Source organism: Nuphar pumila, chromosome 5 (assembly GCF_984573655.1).
Source record: "Nuphar pumila chromosome 5, dmNupPumi1.hap1.1, whole genome shotgun sequence".
Taxonomy (NCBI): Eukaryota; Viridiplantae; Streptophyta; class Magnoliopsida; order Nymphaeales; family Nymphaeaceae; genus Nuphar; species Nuphar pumila.
In genome coordinates this window covers 109,731,971-109,743,707 of record NC_143253.1, presented here as the reverse complement: position 1 = coordinate 109,743,707, position 11,737 = coordinate 109,731,971, and the positions used below count along the sequence as shown (strand labels likewise).

The following is an 11,737-nucleotide window of genomic DNA, read 5'->3' as shown; positions in this document are numbered from 1 at the left end:
AAATTTGTGCATTAAGCACCCGATTGAGTCCCACACCGGACAGATCCTGTCCCCAATAGGGAGGGTGATTAAGTGCTTAATGCACAAATATTTGTGCAATCATATTGCAACTGATCTTTTCACATTTTGTTTATGCATGTTAGCCCTTCTTAACATGAGCCATCCATATAAAAAACAACGCTTTAATGTGAAAGTCTGAAAAATTATTGTAATAAAATAGAATTTTCCCAAAAGATGTAGGGAAATCTCCGTACATTGTTGTAATTTAAAAGCGTAATACGAATATTTAAAAATTAAAACAAGGAAATCATCTAAATTTTGCCATATATTGGGAAGAGAGTTGTGACACTTGGGATTTTTTTTTTTTTTAGTTTATAAAATTTTTTACAAACGACAAAACATGTAAAAGTATAAGGGTATTGTACTGTAGATATTGGAAAGCAAAAAGATCCGTTGGGAATTGGGACCACGGCGCGCTGGCGTTCCTGGCAACTTGCGGAGGCCTCTCTCTCACCCACGTGCCATGGATGTGGGTCTGCCCAACCTGACTCATACCCGAACCGTTTGGGAGTTGATGAGCTCACCGTGCGCACTAAGTATAAATAGCGTGGCAGCAGCTGCAACCACCAGATCGGGTGCGAGTTTCAGAGGAGCAGAGGAAGAAGAAGAAGAAGAAGAGAGAGAGAGAGGATGCTTTCTTCGCTCTTGGCTCTTCCTTCTTGGAAGGAGGTAATCAACGGAGCAAAAGAAAAAGTCCATTTTCCTTTTGGCTTTCCTTTAGGGCCCTCTTGTCAAGCATGCACTCATCTCTCTCGCTCTCCCCCTCTGTGGGCACAGGCTTGGGTGCTGCTGTTTTACTTTGGGTATCTGGGGATCGCGGGAAACGTTCTTCCGGGGAAGCTCGTTCCTGGAGCGGTTCTATCCGATGGCACACGCCGTCACTATCGTTGCAACGGTGAGAGTGAGATGAATTTCCTTTTTCGTTGTTGATTAATGAATTTGGATCGTCTCTGCAAAAGTTTTCCAGAGATCTTGTTTACATAGTGTTTACCAATCGTGGGTTGTTTTGTAAGTTTCGAATCTTGAGTTAGATGTCCTCGAGTTTATGTGCAATTATTTGGAAGGTGAAACAGTGGCAGCGGTGAACTTCCTCTAAGAGAGGAAAAGAATGGCGAAAATGCAAGGGTGTAGCTCAGCATTGCTTTATTATATAGAGAAGAATGACATCGTTTTTCTTTTTTCTTTAATCTGAATCAGAGTTCTCCGCCATTAACTTTCTCATTAAAAACCATTTTTTTGCTTGGAGAATGGAGAAAATGCAAGGTGTCGATCAGCATTGCTTTATTATATGGAGAAGAATGACATATCGTTTTTCTTTTTTCTTTAATCTAAATCAGAGTTCTTCGCCATTAACTATCTCATTAAGAACCATTTTTTTTCTTGGAAATTGAAAAAGGAAGCAGTGGTGTCAATTCAATTTGTGTGGTTTTAGCTATGGATCAAGAGACAGAAGAAAACCATATTGGATTCCCAGGGAAGGCTTAGAAGAATGGGACCTAATTTGCCTCCCTCCAGGAATAGTTGAAGCAATACCCATCATTTCACTGTTTCTAAGCTCTAATGCGGATTGAAGTCTATATGGTAAATGTGCATATTATCTTTTATTCTTCTGTTTTCAGGTGTCCGAATTGTCCATGAAAAAGACAATAAATATTTTATGTACTGAACGGCGTAGCTATTAGCTACCTATTATACACTGGTGATTAGCGGTTTTGAGTAGCCATGGCACGAGGAAATGATTTTGTGACTTCCACTTTGTTGACAACCTTCAGCTTGATGTTTTTTTGTGTAGTTAGCTCAGTTTGGATGTGCATTTGGATTCACATAGTTTGCTATGGATTGCCGGTTCTTCTTTTCTTTTTCTGATGTTGATATTCTCAATCTTGTCGCCTGGTTGTTTTGTGACCTTCCTTGGTTTGAGCTCTCTAGTGATTGGTTTCTCAATGGTGAATCTTAATGTAAATGAGTTCTTAATTACAATAAAAGTGTTCATTGTGCATCTTAGAGGCTGAAAATTGCAGTTGATTTGAAGGATAACCCCTGTTGGTCTCCGAGAAACCATCCACAGGAGAAATGGCTTGTCTTCAGTTCAGAACATTGAAAAGGTTACAAAAATTGTGAGAGATTTTGCATAGAAGAAAACTTTCTGATTTTTCTATTCATATTCATGGCTTATTGTTTTAAATAAATGTTGAACATATTGCTTAATAACTTTATTCATAACGCTTTAGGAAAATAGTTCAACCTCATCATTGCAAGATAAAATATGAGAACCTAGTAGTCTCTTAACAATTGGCAGATGATAAGATATCTTCACATGCAGATTTGTGAATTTAATAATCTCTGCGAGCTATTTTTGATGCACAAAGACAAACAACCATTAAAAAAAAAAATTCATAGAATCAGTCTGTTCTTTTTTTCCTCATATGATATTTGGCCTTTGCTGGTCAACTGCAGATTTTCCTCAAAAATATTGCTGTGAGTTGCAGATGACCACGGGATGCTTCAATCTGATGATTTTCCATGTCCTAATATGTATTTTATTTTATCACTTTATTAGCGTTTGGGATGATCTTCTTATTCAATTAAGCTAATTGCTTAGGAATCATGTTGGCATTATATTTTTCCTTATATGGGAAGCACATGTGAACTTGCTAACCTACAATATCCTTCATTCCATGGCCAGGATTGCTCTCACTTTTGTTACTGATAACTCTTTTGGGGATTGGTGCTGGCATGAAGCTGATGTTACCTACGGTATCTTCCTCGTGTCTCCAAACATAGCCTTTTCCCCTAGGATTTCATTTTTACTCTTTAATATGTATGTTTCTCATTTTCTTTATTGCTTCTCTAGAGCATTATTTCTATGCAATTTCATTTTTTTTGGAATTCGTCATATTATTTTATTATGATACTTGTTGAGACTAAAACAGAACTTGGATATCATGGCTTTTGCTATGTCAAGAGTGTGATATGGTAAAGTATGTGAGGTACTCTTTCTTGTGCTAAATCCGTGGAAAGAAATTTAGAAACTTGTAACACTGAAAATGGCTTATAAATGTGTTATAGTTTCTTTGATATAAAATGCATGTGAGATTTTCTTAACACTAGCTAGAAGATAGAGAGTCCATAGGATAGTTCTAAAACCTCATCCAAAATCTTTCGTCCACATGTTAAACATAGATGTTAGGAAAATCGGTTCTTGCGCTTAAAACAAAAAGTAAGCCATAGATGTTATCCTCCCAATGTACCAAAATTATCGAACTCTAACTGTCAAAGCAGACAATGTCAAAAAGTGAAGAGATTCTACAATAATTCACTAATTCAGGTAGGCATGGATTTTGAGGTCTTAGGTCTTTAGCTCTTGGAACCGTGCCATGGTTGTTGAATAATACATCACAACAACAAATTTCACACTTAGAGTCCATGCGTCACATGGCAGAAGGGATTTTACAATGAAAAAAAACAAATAATTAATATCATAAGCCCCCTCTTTTAACCTTAATAAAACTTTACATGCACCCTGAACAAAATTTTAACTGACAAAAATACAAATAATAAGAACAAAATAACAAACTCAAGCATAAAAATAAACTTAGAGACCGACATGGCTAACAAGAACTACAACTAGAAATGTTCTAAAGGTGAAATCAAACACGTGTTTTTTTAGGTAGATCATCTCAATGCATCAAACTGATCACCATAGCCATAAAGTTGAGTTGTTGAGATCAAGGTTTTAAAACCTGTGACTCGGGACTCGACTTGTGACTCGGCGGGTCAACTCGTTGACTCGGACCGGGTTTTGTTAACTTTTGATTTTAAAAGAAAAACAATATATAAATTATCATTTAAACATATAAAGGTTTATAGAATGACTTAATTACTAGTTTAATTGATTAATAAGTAAAATAACATCAAGTAAAACTATATCTAACTTATAATTACTCATCTAATAACAAGAAATTGAACAACCAAGCAAAACAATAATTCAATATTTCAATAGAAATAAGCCCTAAAGTAAAGTTAAAAACTTACAAGAGTAAGAGTAAAAACTAAAGGAAAGATAACCTTACTTTAGCAATATGCAATACATCTCAACAATCAATTTTCGCATCTCAGCAATAACCATACTAGACCCATGGCCATATAACAAAATTACAAAGTTCATAAGTATAAAGTTAATAATCATAACACAATGACAAAATCAAATTTCAAACATCCAAAATTCATCCACTTTTACAAAATATGATATCTCAATTCTCAAGTCAAGAGTCAAATCTTAAATAGAGGCGAAGTGCTATTATTTGGAACTTCATTTGAATCAATTCTTGAGTTGGAAGTAGAAATTAATGGCTGAATTGGAGTACTAGTGGTTGCATTTTCCCTTGCTTCTTCATCTTCAACTCCATCACCACCTTCATCATCAATAAGATTAGCTTCTTCAATGTTTTCAACTTCCATCTCCAAGTCCCTTAAGAAATCCTTCATTAAATAAAATATGACACATTTGAGTTAGCATGCAATAGAGAAAGACAAAAAACTAAATTAAAAGAATTTTAATCAAGTTAAAATATCAAACAAACTTTTATGGTTTTACCTCATCTCCATCTAAAACTCCTTGCATGACCCATTCACCCATTGGTGTTTGCAAATATATATTGTCCAAAGAAATTGGGTCAAGACGTGTTTTCTTTAATTGCTTTTCTCTCAGACGTAAGTTATAGTGGACAAACACTAAGTCATTAAGTTTCTTTTGAGCTAATCTATTTCTTCTCTTAGTGTGAATTTGATCAAAGGTACTCCAATTTCGTTCACATCTAGATGAAGAACATGTTTGACTAAGTATACAAATAACAATTTTTTGGAGATCGGGGGCACATATTCCATGCATTTTCCACCACATTGCTGCATAACGCCAAAACACACAAAAATGTAAAATTGATTAAAGAAATATTCTTTTGCACAACACAACAATAATGTTAAAGATAGATCACCTGGCTTGTGCTCATCTCTAGTCATAACAGTTATAGAAGTACCAAAATCTGCACTTGCATCTTCAAATAACTCAAGTTGCTTGCATGCTCTTACTCTAGCTGAAATATTTGGCTCCAACTTCTCAATACATTTAATTAAACCACGCCTTCAGGATGCTTTGTGAATTGCATGAAATAATGCAAATAGTCAAATATATTAATATGATAATTGATAAAAGAAAGTTCATATTCAAAATTTAAAATAATTAATAAAAAGATATAAACAAATACATAGTACATACCTTAGAAAATTGTGGACTATAGTGGTATTTGGGATTGAGATAGTATGCTGCTGCATGAAGAGGGTGATAAAGTTGATTTTTCCAACGATTGTCAATTATTTTCCAATAAGGTTTATACTTTTTCTCCTCATTGTCATGAATTTCTTTTATAGCCTCTTTGACTCTATCCATAGCTTCATAAAGATAACCCATTGTAGGTTTTTCTTCTCCATCGACCATTCTCAAAACTTTGACTAGAGGTTCTATAGTTTTAACAGTTGATTCTACGACTCTCCAAAAATTACTATTCAATATAATATCCTCCATCTCTTTCTCCTCAGCAAATGATGAATATTTTGAATTGTTCCATTCATCTGATGCCATTATTTTTCTAAGACCACTTCGATGTTCTAGCAAAGATTGAAGCATGATAAAATTAGTGGCAAATCTTGTAGTAATCGGTCTTAGAATTTCTTTCTTATTAGAAAATTGAGTTCTCATTAAGTTCAAAACAAAAGTATGATTGTAAATGAACTTCGTGATCCTTTTTCCTTTTTCCACACATCCAGCTATGCTTTTTATGTTAGACAAATCTTCAAGCATGAGATCTATGCAATGAGCTGCACAAGGAGTCCAAAATATGGTCTTCCTCTTATCCTCTGACATCTTTCTAGCTGCTTGATAGTTGGCTGCTTGATAATCACACATCCAGCTATGCTTTTTATGTTAGACAAATCTTCAAGCATGAGATCTATGCAATGAGCTGCACAAGGAGTCCAAAATATGGTCTTCCTCCTATCCTCCGACATCTTTCTAGCTGCTTGATAGTTGGCTGCATTATCTGTGATTATCTGCGATTTTTCAATTTCAAAACATTATTAACATACTAGACAAATTATAAATATCAATGTTCAATAGAAAATTTCAAAAGAACAAAATGATATACCTGAACAACATTCTCTGCACCTACTGTTTCCACCACTTCATCAAATAATTTTAATAAATTTTCTCGATTCTTCACGATACTTGTTGCATCAACTGATTTCAAGAAGTAAATGCCCCTTGGACAATGTAACCAAAAAATTTATCAATGTCCTTTGTGTTGCATCTTTCCAACCATCAGCCATAATAGAACAACCCATTTCAGCTCAAGACTCCTTGTATTCTTTGAAATAATCATCAATTTTTTAAATTTCTTCTTGTAATAATCTTCTAGAAATCTCAGCTGAAGAAGGCGGCTTCAATCCCATTCCTACTGAGGAACAAACTTCAATCATCTTCGTAAAGTAAGGAGAATTGACTGCGTTGAAATGAATGGCTGAATGATAAAAAAAATCTCGCAATAACTGAACATAACCTATCTCTAGCTTTTCTATCCAAAGCTGCTTTTATTCCAAGTTGTTTCATTGATGGAGACTCTGCCTTCACTTGAACAAAAGCATTAAGATTATGCTTTTGGGCATCATTCATCAATTTTTTTCCCTTTATATATCTTTTCTCAGAAGACTCATCACTTTCATCTGACAAGTCCATATCATTTACTTCAACAAAGGAACCAATCTCATTTACAATATTTTTCTTATATAATTTGTGTTCCTTAAATGACTCTAAATTCTTACGAATTTTTTCCTTAAAGATTCTTTGACTTTGTCGCATGGTTCCACTGTGAAAATCTCTACAAAAAGAGATTGTGTGTAACACCACAATACAAGAAATACAAAAAGTGCACAAAGGAGAACACTCACAAGTGCACGAAGGCACAGATACATATGCACAAAAGCATGAAACAAAATGAACTTCAATTCATAAGTTCCCAAGAGGGGCTTTACAAAAGCGTTGTTATTGCATATGCACTCACAAAAAAGGATGTGTTTATAAGGGCCACTAAGGCCTATTTATAATGCAAAAAGAAGCCACAGGGTGAAGCTCAATATGACTGTTGGAGCTGCACCCAACGGTCACATTTGTGACTGCTGGGGCAGCTCCAAGAGCTATATGGAGCTGTCCCTTTCACAATAGTCAAAAAGAAAAAAAGTGTAAAAAGAAAAAGGTGTAAAAGGCAAAAGTAAATAAAAAAAGAAATAGTAAAAATGTTAGCCCATTAGGGTGGCTGACACCTATTGAGTAAAAGGACTGAAATACCCCTGATGGGTGGACTGAAAATACCCCTGATGGGTATTTCAGTTTACAATTAAAAGAGACATAATATTTTAACACTCCCCCTCAAACTTAGGGTGTCACGACCGAAAGTTTGCCAAGAAGGAAGTTAAATCTTGGAGAACACAGTGCCTTGGTGAAGAAGTCTGCCAGTTGATATTCTGATGTAACATAAAGAAGGTCAATGGTTTTTCTTAAATATTCTTCACGAACATAGTGGCAGTCCATCTCGATATGCTTCGTGCGCTCATGAAATGTGTGATTTTTGGCAATGTAGATTGCACTTTTATTATCACAACATAATTTTGTGGGCCCTTGAACTTGAATATTCATATCTTCCAACAAGTTGCGAATCCAAACAATCTCCATGGTAGTAGATGCCATGGCTCTATACTCAACTTCGGTGGATGAAAGCAATACTTTTTGTTGCTTCTTGCATATCCAAGAGATTAATGATTCACCTAAAAAAATACAGAAACCAGTGGTGGAGTGACGGTTATTTGTGTCACCTCCCCAATCAGAGTCAGTATAAGCAATTAAACTTAATTCAGACGTAGAAGATAGAAATACTCCCTTGTTTACTGTACCCTTTATGTATCTGATGATGCGAAGGATGGCGCTCATATGGACTGTAGTAGGTGCATGTTGAAATTGACTAACAACATGTCCTGCATGAGAAATATCAGGCCTGGTAATGTTGAGATATGTTAGGGATCCAACCAGTTGCCGGTAAGGTGTGGGATCTTTTAGGAGAATCCCATCATCAATCTTCATCTTTGAACCTACTATTTCAGGAGTTTCGCAGACCTTGTCATCTGTGATTCCTGATCTATCAAGAATCTCACAAGCAAGTTTAGTTTGAGACAAAAAATAACCTCTCTGAGAATAGGCAACCTCAATTCCCAAAAAATATGTCAGAAATCCTAAGTCTGACATTTCAAATCTTGAAGTCAAAATAGATTTAATGCTCTTGATTCCTTTGATATCATCACCTGTTGTTAACATATCATCAACATATAACAATAATATAACAATCCCTGCATCAGATTTCTTAACAAATAATGCAGTGTCAGTATAGCATGAAGTGAAACCATTTTTAGTCATTACATTGTTAAACCTATCGTGCCAAGCCTTGGGTGCTTGTTTCAGTCCATAAAGAGCTTTACGAAGACGAAAAACTTTATTTTTAGGGATTTCCATACCAGGTGAAGCATCCATGTAAACTTCTTCATTAAGATCTTCATTTAAAAAAGCATTTTTGACATCCATTTGGTAAATATTCCATTTTCAAATTGAAGCAATGGTGATAAGACATCTGACAATAACCATACGAGCTACTGGAGCAAATGTCTCTTCATAGCAATGTCATATTCTTGACTGTACCCTTTAGCTACAAGACGAGCCTTATACCTTTCAAGAGAGCCATCACTCTTAGTCTTGACCTTGAACACCCATCGACATCCTATAATTTTCTTGCCATTGGGAAGAGATTGAAATTCCCAAGTGTTAGCTTTCTTAAGAGCTTTGAGTTCACTCTCCATGACTTCTCTCCATTCAGTACATTGTTTGACTTCTCCAAAATTTTTTGGTTCAAAATAAGAGTGAATGACACTCAAAAAGCTCGGTATTTAGGAGAGAAAGAATCAAAAGATACGAATCTAGAGGGAGTCCTAGTTCTTTAAGTTCTCCTAGGATGAGAATCATGAGTGGAAATAGTCTCACTAGGTTCACTATATAGTTTAATAGCACTCCGAAGGATTTCCATACCAGGTGGAGCATCCATGTAAACTTCTTCATTAAGATCTCCATTTAAAAAAGAATTTTTGACATCCATTTGGTAAATATTCCATTTTCAAATTGAAGCAATGGTGATAAGACATCTGACAATAACCATACGAGCTACTGGATCAAATGTCTCTTCATATCAATGTCATATTCTTGACTGTACCCTTTAGCTACAAGACGAGCCTTATACCTTTCAAGAGAGTCATCACTCTTAGTCTTGACCTTGAACACCCATCGACATCCTATAGTTTTCTTGCCATTGGGAAGAGATTGAAATTCCCAAGTGTTAGCTTTCTTAAGAGCTTTGAGTTCACTCTCCATGACTTCTCTCCATTCAGTACATTGTTTGACTTCTCCAAAATTTTTTGGTTCAAAATAAGAGTGAATGACACTCAAAAAGCTCGGTATTTAGGAGAGAAAGAATCAAAAGATACGAATCTAGAGGGAGTCCTAGTTCTTTAAGTTCTCCTAGGATGAGAATCATGAGTGGAAATAGTCTCACTAGGTTCACTATATAGTTCAATAGCACTCCTAAAGGTGCTTCTATCTCTATGAGAATAAGTGATGGGTTCTCTAGATACATTTTCTTCTTGAGGGGTAGAAGGGTTAGAGTTATTGTTGATCACAACCATTTCATTTTCACTATTATATGTTGATTCATCATCACTAGAGATATCACCATCCTTAGATAAAAGGTCAAAAAGAAAGGAGTAATCGGCATTTTCTAAATGAGATTCATTTTTTTCAAAACCACTATCATTTTCCAAAAAAGTTACATTCCTTGAAACATATAATTTATCATTCTTAGAGTCATAACATCGAAATCCTTTTTGAGTTTCCGAATAGCCAAGGAAAGCACAAGGAATGACTTTTGGTGAGAGTTTATTATTTTTATCGGTAAGAACAAAGCACTTACAAAAAAAAACTCTCAACCTATTATAATCGGGTTCTTTTTCATATAGAATCTCAAAGGGAGAAATTTTATCTAAATTTTTGGATGGAAGTCGGTTGATAAGATAGACGGAAGTAAGAGCCGCTTCGGCCAAAAAATTTTTAGGAATATTTTGGGAAATGAGAAGGGTTCTAGTGGTTTCAATGACATGTCTATGCTTTCTTTCGGCCAAACCATTTTGTTGTGGGGTTTTAGGACACGATCTTTGATGGACAATGCCACTGTCCCGGGCCGAGGTTGGAATGGGGCATGAGCAGTGCGGAGCTCTACTGAGTGGAAAATGCATCAAGCGTAAGAACGCGCGGTATGCGTCAGCTTGATCGGTGACGTGCGGTGGTAGCATGGCATGCGATAGGCAACACTATCGTCGTTAGTGCATCGCTGTATGGCGGCACAGACGTGGAGCGTTGTTTGGCTAAGCAGTGCCAGCGGACCAGAGGGTGTTGCCTTTGGAGAGTGCTAAAGAACCTCTCAACTTGCGGATGTCCCACGCGAGGCGATTGGACGCACGGGGGTGCGTGTGGGTTAGGAGTAATTCCCCCAGGAGTCACACTAGGTGATTCCAACCGAGTAAAGATACTCGGGGCTAGGCAAGAGAGAGCCTATGCGCCAGCGAATGAGTTTGGGTGGTGCTCTTCGCTATGGCATGAAATCATGAACTGGTCTTCGGACTGGGGGTTGAAAGACTTGGATCCTTCAGTGGCGAGGTTTCAACTGGCTTGCGCATGGAGCTGCGATGTGCACCATGGCATTCCAAGTTAAGGCAGGTTGGTGCCTTTCTCGGAAGTGCTTAGTTGGTATGGGACGACTATGCACAAAGTGGCATTGATAACATGGAACACATTTGAAGATGCGCTTGAAGAGCTTCCGCTAGGCAGTTGTGCGCGGGGTAGTGCACATGGCCAATATTCTGATTCAGTACATTGAAAGTGTTGGTGAGTGGCTTGTGGCTGTTATTCTAGCCATATTGGCTAGGCTAGCGTGCTACAGGTTGCGAGCTATTCCATGTCCGTGGCAAAAGTGACTATGAGATAGCGATTAGAAGGCTTGTGACGGCAAGGAGGACCGTTGCGCCGCATGAGCTTATTGAGCGAAATTTAGCCCGTGACAATTGGCATCAGAGCAAATCGATATCTTGAGCAAGATACACTAAAAAAAGAAAACGTTCACGGAGACCTTGTTATTCATGTGCGACACTGAAAGGAACAAAGATGGTTTATTCTTGTGATGCAAAATTGCGTAACTGAAGATTGGTGAATCGAATCGTTGAAGCAAAGTAGTGGTTGGATGGTATGGGACATCTTTACCACGATATTTTGAAGCGTAAGGTTGCTGTTCAGTTGCTGGCTAAGGGAACGTAAATAAATCAAAAAGATTCTCACCAGTTGTGCGTTAGGCTCACAGGTGGAGCGTAGCGTTTGCCTTGTGCATGTGGAGAATGCACGTTGGATTCGGCTGGTAGGATTTGCACCTTTGGGTCGGGGAGACTTGATAAAACTTGTGCTCTCTCCCAAGTTTGTGGGTTAGCG

At 36.9% G+C, this 11,737-nt stretch overlaps 1 protein-coding gene across 1 annotated transcript in view; it reads left to right on the top strand.

The window, feature by feature from the left end:
- The first annotated feature begins 633 nt into the window (after positions 1-633).
- The window catches only part of FK (Ergosterol biosynthesis ERG4/ERG24 family), a 58,879-nt gene continuing 47,775 nt past the window's right edge, over positions 634-11,737 (top strand). Inside the window, exons 1-3 of the mRNA XM_090006360.1 lie at positions 634-729; positions 838-955; positions 2,747-2,817. Coding sequence (XP_089862486.1) covers positions 691-729; positions 838-955; positions 2,747-2,817 — 228 coding nt within the window. The 5' untranslated portion in view covers positions 634-690. The remainder of the gene's footprint in view (positions 730-837; positions 956-2,746; positions 2,818-11,737) is intronic.